At 35.6% G+C, this 21879-nt stretch overlaps 1 protein-coding gene across 7 annotated transcripts in view; it reads left to right on the top strand.

Annotated features, from left to right (window-relative positions):
• KIDINS220 (kinase D interacting substrate 220) overlaps positions 1 to 21879 on the top strand; it is a 78062-nt gene that overhangs the window by 9661 nt on the left and 46522 nt on the right. For all 7 annotated transcript variants that reach the window (XM_027747578.2, XM_027747574.2, XM_039387371.1 and 4 more), the window contains exons 3-16: positions 3911 to 4009; positions 5446 to 5544; positions 6981 to 7079; positions 7982 to 8083; positions 8509 to 8607; positions 9514 to 9711; positions 11910 to 12008; positions 14315 to 14413; positions 15054 to 15152; positions 16134 to 16311; positions 16825 to 16989; positions 18863 to 19042; positions 19411 to 19576; positions 20481 to 20632. In XM_027747578.2, coding sequence (XP_027603379.1) covers positions 3911 to 4009; positions 5446 to 5544; positions 6981 to 7079; positions 7982 to 8083; positions 8509 to 8607; positions 9514 to 9711; positions 11910 to 12008; positions 14315 to 14413; positions 15054 to 15152; positions 16134 to 16311; positions 16825 to 16989; positions 18863 to 19042; positions 19411 to 19576; positions 20481 to 20632 — 1834 coding nt within the window. The remainder of the gene's footprint in view (positions 1 to 3910; positions 4010 to 5445; positions 5545 to 6980; positions 7080 to 7981; positions 8084 to 8508; positions 8608 to 9513; positions 9712 to 11909; positions 12009 to 14314; positions 14414 to 15053; positions 15153 to 16133; positions 16312 to 16824; positions 16990 to 18862; positions 19043 to 19410; positions 19577 to 20480; positions 20633 to 21879) is intronic.

Raw genomic sequence — 21879 nt, forward strand, 5'->3', positions numbered from 1 at the left:
ACGGAAAACTGGCTTTCCAACTTTTTAATGTTTTTAATAAATAAGTCTTGTAAAATGCATCTTCTCTTGCATTATTTTGTCAAATCTGCATAAGGTGGAAAGAATATTTTTTGAAAAGAAGTCTAATAGCATATATTAGTCAAACTAAAAAGCATCATGCAAATGTGAAAACAGTGTACAGAATTTAACCTTACTGTAGTTATTAGATCTGGTTTCAATTAAGAGGGTTTTCTTTCATTATTGGCACATTCATTCCATGTTGTGGATGCACATATGCTGAGGTATTTGAGATGGGAGAATTTTTAAGTTTCAGAGCATACACATGAACCTCACCACCTGGCATGCAGTGTGTCTGAGAAGGGGAGTAGTCTGTTCCCTCTGCTGGTAATTCTTTTCAACAACATGGCTGAAATTAGACAGATTGTGTTGATTTTATCAAGTGTCACTGCCTTCACCTTCTTTTCTAAATTTTTTTCTCTTCTTAGGGGGACTAAATTTGTCCTGGCTTTCAATAACTGCCTTTTTTGCAGAGGTCATTTCCCCTGATACCTAATGTTTTCAGTCTTCTAGTATGTTGCATTGGAGAAGGTGATTTCTGGAGACAGGCATTGGTGGTTTGCATCAGTTTTAAACCCACTGGAGAGGACTGTTCCTATGTATCAATGACAGGAGTTTTGTTTAAGCGTTAGCTCTTCCTTGGAATTCAGTGGCTTTGAGTGCAATTCTCTTTCCAGTTTTGGATCTGCCAAGGCATCTTTTCTTCTTGGGTAAAAAGAAAATACCGAAACGGGAGTGCCATTGGAGGTCTAAAAAGGTTGCTGGTGAGACAAGTTTTGCTAGTGCCAGGACCTCCCAGGCTGCAGTGACTTGTCCAATGGTAGGATCACTCACATTCTTGCCAACCCTTTTTATCTTGATGTGGTCGGTTGCCAGAAAAACTAGGATGTCCCAGTCAGTTTGTGTGTGGATGAGTTTGTTTGTATTAACACCAGCAGTTTCAGTTAAGTGGAGCAAGTCTGTCTCTCTGCCTTTTCCCTGCACATCCTTTTCCCTCGTGTGATTTCTTTCCTTTCATACCAGATACATGGATTACTTAACAGCTAATGATAGATGCTTGCCTGGTGTGATACACTTTGATCCTAACAGCCTCCACTTTCCTTTGATGTGCCTTTCTTTCTGCTCTTGATAATGAAGTACCTTCTGCATGTTCAATTCTGAGTCTTCTGTTCTCTCACAAACTGTGAGAGAGCACTAATCTGTAAGGTAACACCACTAATTGATTTCCCTAAAAAGATACAGGTGTGTCCCTTTATAATTTGGTTATTCCAATACTTAGACTGAGCTGTGATATACAAATAGTACTTGGTGTGCTTGTGAGAAATATGGGTATTTAGTTTTTGTGGAATGTCTAAACTCTTGGGCAACTTTTGGGAATTAATCTGGATGTCACAGGTGTAGTAATTATGTTTTGTTTCTCTGTTGATAAAATCTTCATGATGGTTGCTAAAACATTATACTTTTATTTGAGAGTCTTCTAACGAAAAGGGAAGGATGTTTTCAGAACCCTTCAGAAAAGTTTTACATCTATCTTAGAAAACCAAAGCCAGTCTGCAGCTGTGTGACACTTCTTACAGGAGAGAATAATTTTCCCATCCACAGCCTCCTCTTGCCCAGACATACTTTTCTTCAGTTTATATTATTCTTTTGTTTTATCCACCCGTAGAAGACAATCAGAGTGATAACAACAGTAACAATTCAGAAGGAGGTGAGAAGAATGGTCATGCTACAATAGGGATTTTTGTGTGCTAAAGCACTGCTTGGAAGGGATCCCTGGAGATTGTCTAGTCCTGTGTCCTGAGGTGGGTTGGTTGGAGCCAGCTGGAATTGGCTGTTTGGTACAGGGCAATCCCAGGCTCTCTTTACAGAGATTCTGAGCTCCCTCTGGGTATCAAAACCTGGTATTCCTCTGTGGATACCAAAACCTGACACCTACTCAGTACAGTAAGGTTCCTGTCTGCCCAGCATGTCAAGGTCCCTCTGGATGGCAGCACAAGCATCAGCCACTCTTCCCAACTTTGTATAGGCTGTGAAGGTGCAGGTGCATTCTGTCCCACTGCCCAGGTCCTTAATGAAGGGGCTAAACAGGATTCCAGTATTGATCCCCTCACTAGTGCCTGGCCTGCAGCTGGACTTTGTACCTCTGATTCCAATGCTCTGAGCTCAGCAGTTCAGCCAGTTTCAGTCCACCTCACTGTCCATTTATCTAGGCCGTATTTCATTACCCTGGGTGGATGTTATGGGAGACAGTGTCTAAATCCTTGCTAGATGTGTCATAAGCAGTGCCTCAGCTCTTCATTCACTGACCAGTGATGTCATCACAGAAGGCATTCAGAGTGGTCAGGCATGATTTCTGAAATCACTTGGAATGTGTATTCCCAAAATATTAACTTCATAATAAGAACTCATCTTAAAGAACAAAAGTTATGACTGTTCTCTCCTCCAGAGAGAGCTGTTCTTTTCTAAAAAGTAGTATTTGCCTTCCTCTTGATTTTTTTTTTTTTAGGATTTTATTTTTTTTATGGTCAGACCTAAAACCCACTGCTTGTTTGATACATGTACTTTAGGATCTAGAAGCAATGATATATGCAAAATAGTTATAACAGCATAAACTTACATGAGAGCTTAATTTTTCTCTGTGAAAAATTGCTGTGTTAGATACTGCATTATATCCTGTCATGATTAATACTGTTGGTTATCTGTAATGTCACAGGGAAGATTCTGTGAAGACTAGGGAATAGCTGATGGACCAGAAAGCTTTTTTCAAAGATGCCATGTGTTTCTGTGATTTTGTGTGTGTAAAGAGTAGAAAGAGTCATCAAATATCTTTATTAATCATACTGTTAACTGTTTCAATAGTGAAGATTAGTGATATTACTATATTCTGATTCTCCATTGATTTTTATTCTTTTCAGGGAAATTGCTGGTATATAACTCCTAACATGTAGGTTTTACATTATTTAGAGACCAGATAATTGGAGTTTTCTCTATGTTAGAGGGAGAAAACAGAAGACAGGCCAGGAAAAATTATCTTCATTTATTAAACTTGTTGAAATTAACAAATTTACTGTAAAATTTAGCAAGTTTTACAGTTGCTCTGCATGATGAAAAGTATCTCAGAAGTTTGCTGACACAGAAGTAGGCTGATGGAAGGATGACAGATTGTAACTGACTTTTAAAACACCTCTGAAGGCAAATAAATAGGATTTTCTGTCTTTCATCTTCCCTGAGATGAGACTGTTAAGAACCTGTGTTGCACAGGACAGAAATGATGTCTGTATTTTGTATAGTCAGACAGGAGTGGGGTATATAACTTGGCTACTTTTTCCAATGCTTCAGCAGCTGTTCCTCTGAATCAGTGTGCATGTTTTAATGGCCATTGTGGTTCCTATGGTGGGTTTATTTATTAATTTCTTAACAATTTGACTGAGTTACTTCAAGTTGTAAAGATATAACAGACTGTATTAGAGATGTCTTCAGTGAGCAAATAATTCAGAAAGGCAGATGTTCAGTAACGTAACTTTTTTCTTTTGGTAGCCATTTTTACTGTCTGAAATATGTGAGGGGCTTTGTTTTTGTCTGTGTTTTTTTTGGTTGGTTGATTTTTTGGATTTGGGGTTTTTTGTTTTTTTTTTTTAAGTTGCCTATGTGACAGGGTTTAATACCATGTTTTCCATCTTTATTGTGAGTTTACTGCATGATTTGAAAACCAGCCTTTCTTACTACGTCTCACTGGCAATTAAAAACTGGAAACAACATTCCTCTGTAGTTTCTGGTTTTTTTTATTGTGTGTGTATGTGTGTCATTTGTATCACTTTCCAGTGCATCATTTTTCCTGTCACTTTGATTTCAGAATGGCCAGACTCCACTCATGTTGGCTGCTGAGCAAGGCAATTTAGAAATTGTCCAGGAGCTTCTCAAGAAAGGAGCTAATTGCAACTTGGAAGATGCAGTAAGTATTAGTGCTTTCTATGGTGGAATGTAACAGTGGAGGAACAAGAAATTTCAAGAGGCAGGCAAAGAAAGGGAATTTGGGTTAGTGTTGGGGGCAGGAAGAAGGGTAACAGGTGGAAAAGGATGACATATAAGAGAAATTTTATCCAAAATTCCTTGGCTTTTGTATTCCTCTGGGTCCTCATAAAGAGTAGGGATATTCAAGTTGTTGTAAATGTCTGAGGATCTCTGCTGAATGCTGCTGCTGTTTCTTCTGGGAAATTAGTACTGGGAAGCTATAATATAATAGGTTAGGCAGAGTAGAAAAATATAGCATCAAAGATGAGGTCCAAGTGATTTTGCTCATCTCAGTGATGTTGAGGTGTGTCAGTGGGTTTGGGGGTTTTCTGTTTGTTTGGAATTTTTTTTCTTGGTTTTGGTGGTTTTTTCAGTAAATACTGAAGGAGAATTTAGGTTAAAGGATTATTTCAGGTGAAAGCCAGAATGGTGGCACAGAAGGGTTTCAAATTTATGAATTGTCTTCATGCCTTTGAGAAAGAGGTTGACTGTAGATGAAAGATGCCCAAAAGGGGTGAATAGGACAAAGATGTTAAAAAGTTTTGGAAGGTCTGTATATTCCAATGAAGACTGATAAACACAAAAAGGATATTGTTTGTGTTTTTTCAGTTCTGCACTTAGTTTACTTATAGCAGTGTGACCATCCAGGAAGGGTCTGGTATGAAATCTGTCATTTAAAATAAAATAAAAAGGAAACAACAAAAATAAACCAAAAAAACCAGTCTCTCTTTTTTGAGACATTTTATTACAATTGCTATAAATGTCACAGTTTCTATAGTTCTAAGAAGAACATCTACCTTATAAACTGTTGCTATAATTATAAGCATATAAAACAGTAGTCCACCCCTGTATGTGGTTGGAGTATTAGGTGGAAAATTAGTGTAATGCAAGAGGAAATGTATCTCCTTAAGTGGTCATAAATCTAAAAAGCTGTGGTCCAGATTCTCCTTCATGTTAGTCCCTTGGGTGCTGTCGCATCACAGACAGACCGCCAACGTTTTCTGTGGTCTTGGTTACCATCTCATCCCCTCTCAGCAGTTTTCAAAGTCTTGACCTCATTCTCTAATATTTTTTAGGTGTTGCTTCCTCTACAAAATTATTAAGATAACCTACAGTGAACTGAGGAATGGAAAGGGGTGGATATTGGGTAGGAGAGCAGATAACTGGGGGGGAGGTTTGGAGTAGTTGTTCTGTATTTCCATATGTATATGGTACATACACTGGTACACCATGAGTTTATTAGTACTTTTTTTTTTAACAAACCAGTTATTTTAAGGTCTTGTGTATTTCCTGTTGTGGATTAAACATTTGAAAAACAAGTTTAATTGTATTGAAATACTGAATATTACTTCAAAATGGTTTTTTTATTTTTTGTAGGATAACTGGACAGCTCTTATTTCAGCAGCTAAAGAAGGGCATACAGCTATTGTAGCAGAGCTACTCAATTATAATGTCAGTTTGGAGCATCGGGATTTGGTATGTGTTGTCCTATGGTAAAAATAAAATAGTTTTTAGTAAGAAGAACAATTTCGTGAGTTGGAGATTTTCAGTTCCGGAAAACAAAGGAATGTTCTTTCATTCTTAAATTATGTACTCAGTGCTGCTGAAGTGAAAAAGAATCTATAGTTAAATATTGTTTTTTACCATTGTAAAGTAGTTGCTTTAGTGTCAATAAAGTCAACTGGTTTTCTAGGTCTGCTTTTTTCCTCTTAATTTGCTTTGGAAAAAAGCTAAACTGAAGAACAGTTTGATTTTTGGGTGTGTTTTGTGTGGGCAAGATTTTTGCAGGATTGTGGCATTTTGTTGGGGTTTTTTTGTCTGTTTTTTTGGTCATAGTGGCTTTTTTTAAAAAGTATTCTGGTAAGATAAATGTCATCTTTCCCAGAGGATGCCTGGGAAAAGTAATTACTTTTTCTCTGGACAGCTGTGATTGTTCATACAACAGTCCTTGTTTTCAATATCTTGACGTTTCTGTTCATTCATCTCGCCAAATTTTTGTATAGGAAAGTGGGTGCTACAGTCCAGTCCACCTAAAGAATTGCAAAAGCTGCTTATGTGATTCTCAGGTTAGATGCCTCTGAAGAGCTAAAACTGTCTCCACTGACAGAATATGGAATTAGTACCTGCAAGGACTAATTTTGCTCTGCTTAAGTTAGAGTGTGGAAAACCACTAGAGGAGAGTTCAAGTGCTTCCTTTAATTGAAGTTCCACTCTGTCTGAAGGCTGAGGCATCTTCACTAATCCAGCTTTTTCATTTAACGTTAAGCACATTCACATGGCCAGTGCTTGATTTTTAGGCCTGTATCAGTCAGAGGGATCTTTTAACCTCCCCAGAAGTTTATTCTAAAGAAATAAATAAAAATTGTGGTTACAGTTATCAGAGGCGTACTGTTATTTTAAAATTAATTTTGATTACCTGACCTGTCAAATGCCTTAGGCAGTGAAACCTCATTGTCTGCTAGTTTACAAAGGTAAATAAACACATCGATGCACTTTGAAATTAATTAATTGCTTTTATTATTGCCTGTTACAGCAATCAAAAATAAACTTTTCATGTTAATTGATTTGGATTCTATACTTTTGTTTTAACTTAGTGGTGTGTTTCTTGTTTGTTTGTTTGTTTGTTTTTTAATACAGTGGTGGGATTTATGTGCATTTGAAATCTGAATTCAGTGTTAAACATCATGGAGAACATGATGTTTTCTGGAGTTTTGCATGCAGCAGGAAATTAGTCCTTTCACAGATGTACTTATTGCTTATTGTACATAAATAGGAGGATTCCAATATTGTGTAGTCAATCCTTACTATGGTTTAGATTTGCAAAACAGTCTTAGGACAAATAGAAAATGAAATAAAAGTAATTACTTACATTATTTTCCAGTTTTTACATTTCTTTGATTTGTGCTTGCCAGGGAGGATGGACTGCCCTGATGTGGGCATCATACAAGGGCCGCACTGAAGTAGCTAAACTGCTGCTTGAGAAAGGAGCAAATCCAAACATCACAGGAATGGTAAGTTTTAGTCTTAAATGATCCCTCCTCCCAAATGTTTAAAGTCCTGAATTGTACGCTCGTCTTATTATCTTGATTAAACATTTTGCATTTTTTTGCAATATGACATTAATCACTGTACTTCATAAAGTTGTTTTAATAATCTATGTGATAGCCACTTGGTTTTCTATTAATTTTGAATTTTATTAGTTGAAGCAAATGAGTGTATAGCTCATAATAAAATTCAGATTATCAGGACAGGAAATAATAGAAAAGATATGTAGTGTATCTAATACTACTTGTATAACAACTGTCATTTTTCTGCGTCTCTAGAAGTTAATTGAATAACTAATGTGTGCAATTTAGATGCTTAGATTATATAAATGTGTACTATACTTGCTAAAGAATTAAAAAATCCAAATACTTTGAGATTTAGTTAATTTTATAAGCACATTCTATAAAAGCATAGGCATGTTGAAGCTTGACTGAACAATTTGTTTATACTCTCAGTTCTCTGGTGTTTGAGGCAACAGTGAGCAATCAAGGAAGAGCATCAGTGGCCAGAACAACCTTTCTGATGGTTGATTTCTGGTTTGCATGGTGTGACTCCACTGCAGTCCTGATTGCTTAGGGATATTGCATAGCTGTCTCTTGCTTCCTTCCTGCAGTACAAATGTTCGTATTAAGATGAGGATGTGAATTTATAAACCTTGCTTAAGGAGTTTTAAAACAAAATAGATTCAAGTGTACATTTTTCTAGATACCATCTAGACAATGTACTCGGTAACAATTATTGATATGTAGCTACATTTTTTTCTGTATATTCATTCTTCTATGGGTTTAACTTCTCTTGGAGCATTGTTTTGTTTGTGGAAAATAAATAATTCAGACTATAATTATTTATTTGTTTTTTTAATTCTAAGCAATACAGTGTTTATCCAATTATTTGGGCAGCAGGACGGGGCCACGCAGATATAGTACATCTCTTACTGCAACATGGAGCTAAAGTGAACTGCTCTGACAAAGTAAGTTATATCTAAATAACATTTAATTTCTGTAGTGCTTGATAAATTTCTTGTAAAATACGAGGTTTTGATTGGAAAAACATTTGCTGTTATATTTTGGCCATGAAATGAGAATTAGTTGTTATGCTTGAAAGAGGTTTTGCCATAGTATGGTTGTTAATGTTTATTTCAGTGGAGCACACTTCTATTTTTTGAGCTATTGGAAACCTTGCTATCCTAGGTTGTAGAGAAAAGTAATTCTTACAACTATCATCTACAAAAGAAAAGTTGAAATGACTTTTCAAATGTTTGTGTTAAGTCACAAGACCAAATTCTATCTTTGTAAAGTATAGGATTATCTTTGTAAAGTATAGGATAAATACTAGATTGTAGAGGATACAAAATTCAGAGAGTAACATGATATAATGTTGTAAATGTTTTTTCAGTATGGAACCACCCCCCTGGTTTGGGCAGCGAGGAAAGGTCATTTGGAGTGTGTGAAATACTTGCTGCAGATGGGAGCTGATGTTGATCAAGAAGGAGCTGTAAGTAACTGTTAATTTTCCAGTGATGAGATGTGGGTATATACCTCCATGTGGCCTGTTTTATTTTATAATCCAAATATCAAGAAATACATGAAATGATGAAATGTTAGTGTTACTTTGAGTGTGTTACTTTCCAGCTATTTGAAGACTTCATGTACAAATTATTGAAACTTCTTTGTGCCTTTTAATAAAAATATAATGTAACTAGGGAGTTGTAATGACAGTGGGCACACTAGTATGTTAAGTGTAAGTTTTAGTGACCATAATGAATTTAGGTAATTGTAATCTGAAGGTTAACACTATCAAAATTCAATCTGTATCCAAGCCCCCTATGTCAAATATCTTTTTCCTCAGTGCTATTTGAAAAGTAAATCAAACACAAAGTATCTTTTGGAAATAGTAATGGTGACTGGGCCTTTTCAGAAGCTGAAATTTTATCAGGACTTTTCAGCTGCATATTGTTTTTAAATAAAACAGATTACATTTAAGTTGCTTATCAAAATAAAAAAAATCAGTTAAAGGTGGAAAATTGGAAAAACTTCTGGTCTTCATATTATTATTTCTGAAGTTCTTCAAAAAACCTCTTTGTGAACAGTATTGGTAAACCTGGGTGCTCTGATAATACTATGTTCCCATGCGACAAGAAAATTATTTTATCATGTGTGTGACATTCAGGAGTTAGAATAAACTGGTCTGAGCTTTACTGTTTGCATTTGAAGTGTACTCTACTATTGTACTTAGTTTGTTTCTTTTTTTAAAAAAAGCATTACAGGTGCACTTTAAAACACAAAACTGAAGTAGCATTTGGATGGTGAAGAGAGTAACGTCTGACTAATCTTTTGTTACTTAAACTGCTGATATAATGATGATCCACTGTACAATAAAATCTGTTGGTTTTGTTTAAAGAATTCTATGACTGCACTTATTGTAGCAGTGAAGGGCGGCTATACTGACTCGGTAAAAGAAATACTGAAAAGGAACCCAAATGTAAACCTGACAGATAAAGATGGAAATACAGCTTTGATGATTGCATCAAAGGAGGGACATACTGAAATTGTGCAGGATCTTCTTGATGCTGGAACTTATGTGAACATTCCTGATCGAGTGAGTAAATTTTCATCATAATTATTGTTTTATATATATGCCATAATAACGTATGTTTAAATACCAGTGTATGCAGATTTGTAAATATGTGATTTTTCTGGCTTTCTGATTTTTCTGCCACCTAGGGGTATTTTTATGTATTGCTATTTTACAAGTGTGTTAAGTGGTAAATATTGCTGTGTGAAGGTAAAGGATAAACTATAGAAACTACTCTTTTTCTTTGAGATTCTTGAATTGAGAGTTTCCTTAGATCATTTGTCATATCTGTAACATATTAAAAACCAAAAATTAAAGTGCAGGCAGTTGCTCCCTTCCTCAGGGTAATATTCGCTGCTGATCTTTTTTGGTTTGTTTCTTTTTTTTAAAAAAAGGGTAAAAAAGTGAATTCAAGTGAAACGTGAAGAGATAACTACCTTGTTGCTTTGGTAGAACTCCTATTCATCAGCTCTTAGGTTTTCATTTAAGTCAAATCGTGTTTCTTTAAATGAGAATTAAGACTAATACTGAACTAACCTGTAGGTTTTGGGGTGGGGAGTTTGTGTATTAATGCACGTGGTAGTGTTGTTAAAATTGCAAACCAATGCATTTTATAAAAAAGTATGCATTTAATTCAGCATGGACCTTTATCTTCTATGATGAAACTTTTTACTAGAACACTTGCATATATTAGAGGAAGACTTCATCTCTGGGTTAAGACATGTAAATGGAACACTGTTTACCTGAGCTGTTCTGTGTGCCTGAGCTGTAAGTGCATTGCTCAGTAGAGGTGTGCAGCACGGACAGTGCCCTGAGTGTGAATCTGCTTGCTCAGGGTTTTGTTTGGGTGCTTATACAGGGGCTTTGGACTGCATTGTCCTCTTCATAGTCAGGTTTTTCTGAAGTGTCAGGCCAAGCACTGCAGCCTTGGGGCTATAGGTGGTTAAATACCTAAACTTAGATGCCTCTGTTGAGGTCAGTGATTTAGTTCAGAGCAGTTATATGTTTTTGAGGCTGCATTGCCAGTTTCTAAGTTGGATTGCTTGGAGTTGCAGAGAATAGAGGAAAACTTCCTAATTATTTGCCTCATAAATTTAAAAGGATTTTTGGATGCATTTCCTATATTTCAAATGTCAGTGCATTTGTTAGATTGTTATGTACTGAGCTGCAGTGTTGCATGTGACAACAAATTTGATCTTGGGCACATATCAAAGCAAAATTTTAAATATTTAAGAAAATGCATTGCAATCTCCCCACCTCTTCTTCCACAATGTTCTACAAGGTCTGCATTCCTGTGCTTTTAGGAAGGATAAATTACAGCTATCAGTACAGCTGACTGTATTCCAAAAATACACAAAACAATGAGTACTCTTAGTTTCAGATGCTAGAGTAGATTTTGATAAAGAAAATTTCTTGGTTTGCAGCCAGGTGGGTAATGACTGTGATTGATGGGGGATTTACTACTACTGAGCTCTCTTGAGTTCCACACCTGTGATTTTGCTATACTTTTATTTATTTTTCCTGTGTCGTAGTAAAAAGAGTATTAGGTAGTTTCAGGGTTTCATATTCTGAAATTCTGATATATGCTTAAGTATGTTAAAATCAGAAGCCTTAGGCACAATTGTAACTTTGTTTTATGAGTAGACAGCTCCATTTACCACGCCAAAATATTCTTCCTTTTGATCAGTTGGGTATAAAATCAGCCTTTTGCTTTTTTCTTTATAATAGCATAGTGTGTGTAAGCAAGATAACAGGCAAATCTGCACCAAAAAAAGGTATAAAATTGTTTAAAATTCTTGAAGATCTTCTTTCAGCTTTGAAACATCTAAAGGAGACAGTCAACATTATTGTCCGATTTTAAGGAGGTTATTACTGTGAGTGGTTGGTCTTCCTATAAACTAGAGTACAAATTTTTTTTCATATTCATTATAGTTTATGATGTTATTTTTTAGGATAGCAGTTTAAGCTAGACCTATTTTTGGAGTGCTTATTTTTCCATAGCAATTTAATTTCTTTGAAAAATAAAAAACTCCAGAATTTTTTATTTTGTATACCCATTTTTTTAGAGATAGAACTATTTTTGTATCTTTTTTAAAAACAAGTGGAGATTTCTTAATGTAAATAGGAATAATGCATGTTTTGAGGCTATAATTTATTCTGTTACATTTCTTTTTCCTAAATAGTATTAATTAATGTTCAGTGTTCTTTCACAATTTTTCTAGAGCGGAGATACAGTGTTGATTGGGGCTGTTAGAGGTGGTCATGTTGAAATTGTGAGGGCCCTGCTCCATAAATATGCTGATATAGATATCAGAGGTCAGGTAAGTACCGCAAAGTAAGTGTTATAGTAGTTCTAAAATAGGATGTGAATTGAAATACCAAACAGTTATACTGTGTTTCTGAAAACAGGGCTTTAAAACTTGCTCTGTCTACTCTGTAGGAAACTCAGGTTCCATCAAACAGGAAAAATGCATCATGTTGCTATGCAATTTTTAAGATATATGTAGTTGTAATGACTCGTTAAGCAGCATTTTCTTCACTTAATTTATATAATGGTTGAAAAGAAAAAGACAAATTCAACTTGTTTCATCTGCACTACTGAACAGATTTAAAATAGTGGCATACTTAAAAAACCCCTTAGCATCATTATTTTGATAATATTTTAAATTTAATATCAATAAAATGTGATGCACCTTAGATTATATCTGTTGTCAGTTCAGTTCTGTCCCTGTGCTTGGTTGGTTTTTGTCTCCACCAACTGTCTCTATTACGTTAAACACTGTTGTCGGTGATTTCCATGTTTTCTACCTACCCCTTCTTTCTTTTTTTGTCCTTTCATTAAGGTATTATCTTTATTCTTCTGTTGGAAGCTCCCTTGTTCGGCATGGTAGTTGTTACATTCAACTTGCTTTCGTTTGCTTGAAGCTATTCAAATCGCTCTACTTTTAGGCACACATGTTCTGCCAAGTTTGAACACAAAACTAGCTGGTCACTGAGAGCTGCAAAGGTTCAGTGCCTGCTCTTGATGCAGAGCATCTGTGAGAAGCCAGGAAGCTTTTTGGAGAAAAAGTAGTGTTTGGATGTCTTCCTCTAACCTGCCATTGGAAACCTGTGTATCTCAGCTTCTGGCTGACATGGGTCCGAAAATCTGAAGCTTTTCAACATCTTGATAGGACTGAGGAAATACAGAAATAGCAAGAGCACCCAGCTTCTTTGGTGGCAGGGAAGCTTGTGGCTTCTGGCAGTGTAAAATTGCCTGAATAGCCATTTACAGTGGTTGATCTAGAGAATACTTTTGTGGCCTTATTGGCACAGCAGGAGTCAGTGCCATCAGAGGAAGGTTCTGGGTGTGCATTTCAGATCTTCGTTTAGGACCAGCAGTTTCAGAATCAGAGATGAGCACTAGTGTTTAGCAACTCCTCTGCTGTTTGGCATTGCGGCAGCTGCCTGCCAGCCAGACTTGTTCTGGGGAGAAGTGTTAACTGCCCACATTTGTGATGGTCCAGAAAAGTTGCTGAGTCTTGTCCAGCCTTCCAGCAACTGTGTTCCTTGCTGATGATTCATTCATATGGTCACTAGCTGGTGGGTACCTTCAGCAAATAAAACATAGGGCTCAAGAGTGAGTGTTGGGGCAGTGGAGGGCTCAGGTGATGTTCTCCTCAGCCTGTCTGGTAAGGGGAAGGGCCCAGCTGGGAGCATCTGGCAAACCCATGCCTGGCTGTGTAGCTGATGTTGCTATTGAGAAGTTGAGTACCTCAGGGTTGTGTCTTGTTGGAAACCAGCTGACAGAAGAATAGAGAAGATGAAACACAAGTGATCAGAGAGGAAAGAAATCTTAGTGACCAGGCTTATTAAACTGCTGAGAAAGGCTTTAAACTCAGTTTGCTGTGAAGCCCATGAGTGAAAGAGGAAGAGCTGCAAATGAAAGAAGCAAGCAAGTAGAAGGCTGCAAGGGGTACTTTGACATTCCTGCTTAGAAGCACGTGTGTGTTCAGAGGCTTTTCTTAAATGTCTCTACACAAGTATGCCTCAAACAGAAAGAGTCATGTGCAGTTGCTAGGCTAAAAATTGCAGGCACAGAGACTTTCTGGGACAACACACATGACTGGAGGAAAAAATTAATGACACAAGCAGGTTTGCAGCTCTGAACCATTCTCCCTGGTTTGGTGATACAATGTCTGGCTGATCAGCATTCTGGTACTTTGTGTTGACTTTCATGTCCCTCTACTTTTACAGCCTTCCAACTTGCATGGCCTATGAAAAAAAGTTATTTTATTTTATTAAAAAACTTTTATATTTGAGTTAAAACTGAATACTTATATGTAGTTTTTGAAACTGTTTCAAGACAGGTTAAATCTGCTAGGATTGTTAAAGCCTCTTAATACATTGCACAAGGGTTTTTAAAATAGATTTGTATTCTCTTGCTAGATTTTCATCCTCCCTGCAAATTATACTGTTGTGCCAATTGGATTTGGTGGCCTTTCCCTTTGCCCTGAGCTGTGCTAAAATTTGCTGTATTATATGCTATTTTCAATATATTATGGCTGTACCTTATTTGCATTTTATGAAATTTATCCAACTGAATGAAAATACTGTTAGCATTTAATAATCTTTTTTTTTTTTTCAGGATAATAAAACTGCCTTATATTGGGCAGTTGAGAAAGGAAATGCTACAATGGTGAGGGATATCTTGCAATGCAATCCTGATACTGAAACATGTACCAAGGTAACAGAATTTTAATTGAATTGCTTTGTTTAACATATTTTCTCAGCTCCTGTGTGATGTTAAGATTATATTAAATTCAGTTTTTGGGAAGTGTTGGTACCTTGCACGCTGTAAAAAAAAAAAAAATCTTTTTCTAAAATACGGATTTTTAGCACTAGTGATATCCCCATAAATATGAATTCCTATTAAATCTGTGATAGCAGGGAACATGTGGATTCTTTACCTCAGCATCATTCACATAACCAGCAATAAGAACTAGAGAGCAGGTGCTACTAGAAACTGGGGAAAAAGGCTTCTAATATTACTAAACATGACCTTGGGCCACTGTCTATTGCATGTGCAGCAATAAAAAAAAAAAGAGGAAGTAGTATGCACAGCATCGAGGTCTATTCAAATACCTTGTATTATATCTGGATTTTGTCTTTCTCTATTAGTATTTTGTTCTTTGATTCTAATCAAATACTAGGTCTGGGGTACTTTTTCACAAACATAAGTGCTGAAGTGTTGTTACTTGCAGAGTAACATATTTAAATAAAAATTGTCTTAAAAGTTTTGGATTTAATTTCTTACCCAATCACTATTTTTGTCTTGGTTTTGAGTATATAGGGATTTTTGTATTAGGCCTACTTTTCCATTTTAGGACGGAGAAACACCGCTTATAAAGGCAACCAAGATGAGGAATATTGAAATAGTAGAGCTTCTTCTGGACAAAGGAGCTAAGGTCTCAGCTGTAGACAAGGTAAAGAATATTAATTTGTTTACTTTAGTATATTTAATCATTCTAGATTTGCAGCAAGATTTTGTAGAGAGCTGTTGAGGCTACAGAAAGAGAGCTTCCCATATGTTAATAATTAAATAGACCATAATACTTAAATGCTTAGTCTCCCATGTGTTTAATAATTAAATAAATCAGAATACTTAAATGTAAATCCGTTTCCACTATTAATATATTATTGTTCTATTGTTTGGAGGTTCTTTGGTATTAGAGTGCTCTTAATAAGTTGAAAAGAAAAAAATGCAGGCCAGGAATAAAAATTTCACAGATAAATTAATTCTTAATGCACTTGAAAAAGATCATAAAGAGATGTTATTTGTCACTAATGTTAGTTTTTGATTAATAGACATTAAACTTAGCAATGCCAAGGACAAATACAAGTGGTTGTTGCTGTCTCCTTATGCATCACCTACTCTGACTGTTAGCCTTTTAGTTACAGAAACATTTATTTGATAGTTTTTTTAATCTCCTAGTGTTATGTTTAAGGCATATAAGTATTAATGTTGATGTAATAAAAAAGCTTTTACTGGAAAGTTTTTTTGAGAATTCTGAGCAGACATTGAAACAACTCTAACAAGCATTATTTCTTGTTCTGAACAAGTCTCTGAATTTCCTAGTAGACACTGGTTTCTAAATAGAGACTAGTTTTTATGAACCTTAAGATATTTTTGTGAACCTTAAGATACATTAATATAAACATTTAAAAAAGTAGACAGTATCTTAGATTTAGCATTCTAAGAACTGCTTTTTCATGTGTCTTTTCTGAAACATTTGTAATGCTTTTTTGAGGGGGAAAATGTTTGCTGTAAGACATTGATGCTTTTTTGAGTGCTTTAAGATGTATTTCAAGGAAATAATACATCTGAAATTATATGGACCATATGGTCTGTCAATAATCTTGTCAATAATCATGTTAGATATTACTAGTTTTTCACTTAATTGCAGAAAGGAGATACTCCACTTCATATTGCTATTCGTGGAAGAAGCCGTAAACTTGCTGAATTACTCTTAAGAAATCCGAAAGATGGTCGGTTGCTGTATAGACCCAACAAAACAGGAGAAACACCTTACAATATTGACTGTAGCCACCAGAAGAGTATTTTAACACAGATATTTGGTGCCAGTAAGTGTAAGCGTTTGGTTTTTTTTAATCACTCATATATTGAGAATACAGTTTATTCAATTCTCTATTGAAAAGTGGTAACAGATCTTTTTAACGTTGCAACTAATGGGAAAGCTTTAAAAATAATCAGTTGGCAAAAAAAATTCTACATTCTGAAAGCCTAACAAAGGTCAAACATGCCTTTTATTTTTGATTTTTGACACGAGATACTTTACAACTTCTGTTGATCACTTTGTTTTTATTTGGACCTTGCTTGTGTAGGAATTACTTTCTTTGTCTTTCTGTAATTTTGGATTTTGAGTCTTGTAAGCTTTAATAGTCGTGATAATTATGTAACTTATGTGAATGATTTAAAATTCCTGTGAACAGGAATGTACCAATAATAACAGCTGTTATATGGGAGAAGTATGTATACAAATATGGGTGAACCTGTTGTGACTTTCTGTTTGAAAATTGTCATATTGAAAGAGCTTTCTTAAAGCAGAGTTGTGTAATATAGTGTTTGTATTGCAGGACACTTGTCTCCCACGGAATCTGATGGTGACATGCTGGGTTATGATCTGTACAGCAGTGCTCTGGCTGATATTCTTAGTGAACCAACCATGCAGCCACCTATCTGTGTAGGCTTATATGCACAGTGGGGAAGTGGAAAATCATTCCTGCTCAAGAAACTGGAAGGTAAAACTTGATTTAGCCTTTTTGTAGGTTCCAGTCTGTCTATAGAAAGCATTACATGGGAGTAATTAGTTTTTGCGAGAATTGTTGGTCTGTGTAATGTTGTATCTGGTCTCTGTTTCTGTGATGAAAGGATTTAAATTCTGCTGTGGTTAGTTCTTCCATAGACTACTTTGTTCATTTATACAATGTCAAGACAGTCTTTTAAGTGTTGCTGTCTATTACCCTGTGAGTTTCCTGCAGCAGTGAATCTATCCTTTAAGTATAACTGAAAGTCTGGCTGCCAAAATATGCCTTGCAGGGCCTCTTTGAGTGTCAAATCAGATTCAGGCCTCTTCTGCTGCAGTATTTATTTGTTGTGCAACCTATGTGCCTTTTTTTTTTTTTTTAAGTTTAAACAATTTCAGGCTATTCATATTTTATTCTCTGTAGCATAATTGCTTTGCATCTAGTTTTCTTCCCCTTATTTGCTTGAAGCTTTTTGATCTGAAATGACAGAGGGAAGCAAATACAGTATATGAAGTGAGTCAATATTTTCCCCAGTGGAAATAGGCAACTTATTTACAGTTTTAGCTTTTTCTAACAAAGGATGCTTTTCTGAGATATTTCAATGTAGAATCATAGAATCAGCTGAGTTGGAAGAGACCTCTGAGATCATGAAGTCCAACCCTTGATCCAACACCACTGTGGTTACTAGACCATGGCACTAAGTGCCACATCCAGTCTCATCTTAAAAACCTCCAGGGATGGAGAATCCACCACTTCCCTGGGCAGCCCATTCCAATGCCTGATTACCCTCTCTGTAAAGAATTTCTTCCAAATATCCAACCTAAACCTCCCCTGGCAGAGTTAAAGACCATGCCCTCTTGTCTTACTGATAGCTGGCTGGGAGAAAAGACCAACCTCCCCCGGCTACAACCTCCTTTCAGGGAGTTGTAGAGAGAGATGAGGTCTCCCCTGAGCCTCCTCTTCTCCAGGCTGAACAACCCCAGTTCCCTCAGCCTCTCCTCATAGCATTTGTGTTTGAGTCCCTTCACCAGCCTTGTTCTTCTCTGGACCTCCTCCAGTACCTCAATATCCTTCCTGAACTGAGGGGCCCAGAACTGGACACAGTAATTGAGAATACCTTTACCTGTCTTGTTGTTTCTTATTTTCTGTGATTTCTCTGTTTTTAAAAACTTCTATATTAGCCAAAATGGGAGCTCTGCATTCATTCTGTTTGCCTCATGCCCCATGTTATAAACAGAAAACATGTTGATTTTGACTGTGATGTTTATTGCAGGTGAGCTCTTACATGTTTAAAACACTTTTTCAGTGTTTTCTTCCTCATTCATGTTTTTTATTCTGGATTGTGTATCTGATGTTTCTTATTCAATAGAACCTAAATAAGTTTCTTCATGAATTTTTGTGTTACTAAATAGGAATCGCCAAACAGAAATAAATGCTGAAGCCTTCAACTGTACTGTTATATCTGACTATTTGAGGAATGTAGTGCATGTTTCAATGGTGGAGATTTTGGAGGTTGAGTGGGTTTTTTTCAACAGATGTGGTGGATTTATTTTTCTTGATGTCAGAAAACGTGTTTTACACTTTTGAAGTAGGATAGGAAATGACATGACTTTCAATATGCTTTTTAAAGTAGAAAATCTGCAGCAAAGAGTGTGAGTAGTGTGTATTTAAAGGTTTTCATTTGTTGCATGGATAAAAATTTTGGGTTTTGCACTAATGTGTGAAGAAGAATTTAAGCATCCATTGTATTTCTTTGGATCAGTAATAGGGATAAGTTATACAATCTACTGAAAAAGTATTTCTTTTCAAATATGATCCGTTCTAGAGTTATTTCACATGTTAACTGGTCTTTGTCTTTTTGTTTTAGATGAAATGAAGACTTTTGCAGGACAGCAGATTGAACCTCTGTTTCAGTTCTCCTGGCTTATTGTATTCCTCACACTTCTGCTGTGTGGAGGTCTGGGTTTATTGCTTGCTTTCACAGTGGATGCAAAGCTTGGAATAGCAGTGTCACTCAGCTTATTAGCAGTTCTTTACATTTTCTTTAGTAAGTCCTATTTTATATGAAGTTTGTGAAGGTTTTTAACTATTTTTTGAATTAAATATTGTTTCATAGATCTGCTTTGTGATTCAGAAAAAAATTACTAAATGGTTTTGTAGAAAATAAGACCCCTTTGGACCCTTTCCTTGTGTTTTGCATATAATTTGTGAGAAGGCATTCTGGAAAACAAAGAAGAATTTTGAATGTTAATTTCATTGGGTTAATTTTACCATTCTCATTTTTAGCCATAACTGCTAAAAGTCATTAACCTTTTTTACAGAACTCCATGCTTCATGTGTTCAAACTTCATGGTTCTTTCAGCTGTGAATGTTGACTGAAGTGAAGCTATAACATCTTAATTTTTAATATTTTAGCTGTAATTTACTTTGGTGGCCGAAGAGAAGGAGAGAGATGGAACTGGGCCTGGGTGTTAAGTACAAGGTTGGCAAGACATGTTGGATATTTAGAGTTGCTTCTCAAACTCATGTTTGTGAACCCACCAGAATTACCAGAGCAAACCACTAAAGCTTTACCTGTCAGGTTAGTTATTTCATTTCTTTACTCATGAATGACTCATTCAGATTCACTCTGATACTCCTCAAACTGTGTATTGTAATGTGCATGTTTATCTTCATATGAGAAGCTGTTGAGATTCATGTTTGAAAAATAGTAGCCCTAGAAGATCATGAAGTTAAACTTTTCAATGTGAAGAAGATAGTGTTTTCAAGAAAAACAATCTGCTTATGTTGTTGAAAGTTACTGCTTTTTGGAATTAGGGGTTTTGACTATCGGACTAATAAAAATTTGTACCAGACAAAATAAGAATTTTCTGATATAGCTTATTGCATATTATGTTTAATGCTTGTTTTACTGATTGCTTCTGTTGTCTTTTTTTTTTGTCCTTTTTTTTTTCTGTAAGTAGAGCATCAGACTGCTCAAAGCTTCTAGTTTACCTGAAAGCAAGAAAATTTATGCCATGTGTTTTATCATTTCATTTACTTCTTGTTTAGAGACTTCTGTTTTAGCCTCCTGGTGCTTCTATGTGATCTTGTGCTTCTGACATTTTTTTTAATCTTCTATAAATATTTAAAAATAGATGAGAATGCAATTTTAAAAATACTTGTCAATATTATATTTTGGCATCAAAAAGATATTTTTATGTTTTTATTGTCATCTGAGGTGCCATTAGTGATGTGATCGTTTTTATCTTCTTAAGAAATCAAGTTTTAGAATAGGAAGGGGGGCAAAGAAGAAGTTGATAAATGGAGAAGAAACACTTAAATTCCATGTAGAGTTCTAAAAAATTAAATATTCAAGTATTTTACATTTTGTACCACTTGAAAAAAACTTCTGGCTGCAGAGATGCAACAAGATTTTTTTTTGGTTGCCAGAAAATACTTTAAGCTTTCTAAAGTATACAAAATACATGTGTTTTCTCTTTCAGATTTTTGTTTACCGACTACAATAGACTGTCCAGTGTAGGTGGAGAAACTTCATTGGCTGAGATGATTGCTACCCTCTCTGATGCATGTGAAAGGGAATTTGGTTTCTTAGCAACAAGGCTATTTCGAGTTTTCAAGACAGAAGATACACAAGGTTTTTTTTACCTGAATGACATTTCCGATTATTCCATTTCAGTGCACTGTTACCAGGGGTTCTGTTTTTTGCTATATAATCTCTTTTTAGAAATTGTTGTAGCCATGCAGAAATTTTTGGAGAGAAAAATACCCCATTTTCTCTGCTAATCTTGATTTTATTGATATAATAAAGGAATATCTTCTATGAAGTATTGTTTTTAGAAGTGCCTATGGAAATGTATATTCACATTACATCCTTGTAGATGCAGCATATTTCCATAGCAATTAACTCATTGTGTCTGAGTCAGGTAAAGGGAAAAGTATGCTTTTGTGTATTGCTAAGAGAAGTTGGTTTAGTTTATTAGATTTTAATTTAGAGCTTTTATGAGTGACCACTACTTATTCTAGGAAATAATGAATGTGTAGACTATGTTGGTCCAAAGATATGAATTGCTATTATCAGTTGTGGTAAGATGGGAAGAAATATTCCTGCTTGATCCAAATGGAACAAGCTTTCTTCTGTCCCATATGTAGATTTCTGGAAAAAAAAATAGGCAGAGTGATGAAGAAAGAGTTTCTAGATGGTAACTTTCAATTAATTGAGGACTTACTTGTACTTTGAGTTCAGTTTCAGTCAGTTATTTCTTGTTTAATTTTTCCCTTGTCCACAAATTTAGGACTCTGTTAGATGCTGTCTCCTCTCACAAAGTGAAATGTTTAGACTCTTCTGTCTTGCAGAGGGTGGGAAAAACATGCTGTGTTTGCTATGCTCAGCTATGTGCTGAACACAACTTACTCTTCATTGTTCTTTCTGAAATTAACTGCATATTCTTTATGAAAGGGACGTGTGCAATTTTTCACCCTTTTTTTCCATGTTAGGCATTCTGCAGTTCTTCTCCTTAACCTCAGTGAAATGGCTTTCATGATGCTGTGATTTCTGCCAAAGTTGTCTTGGGAATGGCACCGTAGTGCTGGCTTCTTGTGATTAAGTGCAGTAATCATGTCTTCCCTTTCATTTTTAATCTTATGTTTCTCTTGCATTCCTTGACTCTGTTGCCTTTCCATGTTATTTCTAATTATTTAATTGATTTTTAAAATTTATTTTATCTATTTGGTGATTTTGCACATCATCTCCTTTTTTCTCGTTTTCAGGTGCAGGGTCATAGTTTATTGTCTCTAAATGTTCATAGAAATTCCATGTAGGCTTATTTTTAGTCTTCTATATCTTAAATTTTTGTTACATCTGTAAACTCGCAGGCAAACCTG

The sequence above is a fragment of the Pipra filicauda genome, unplaced genomic scaffold (assembly GCF_003945595.2).
Source record: "Pipra filicauda isolate LSUMZ 115617 unplaced genomic scaffold, ASM394559v2 scaffold558_size305803_pilon, whole genome shotgun sequence".
Lineage (NCBI taxonomy): Eukaryota > Metazoa > Chordata > Aves > Passeriformes > Pipridae > Pipra > Pipra filicauda.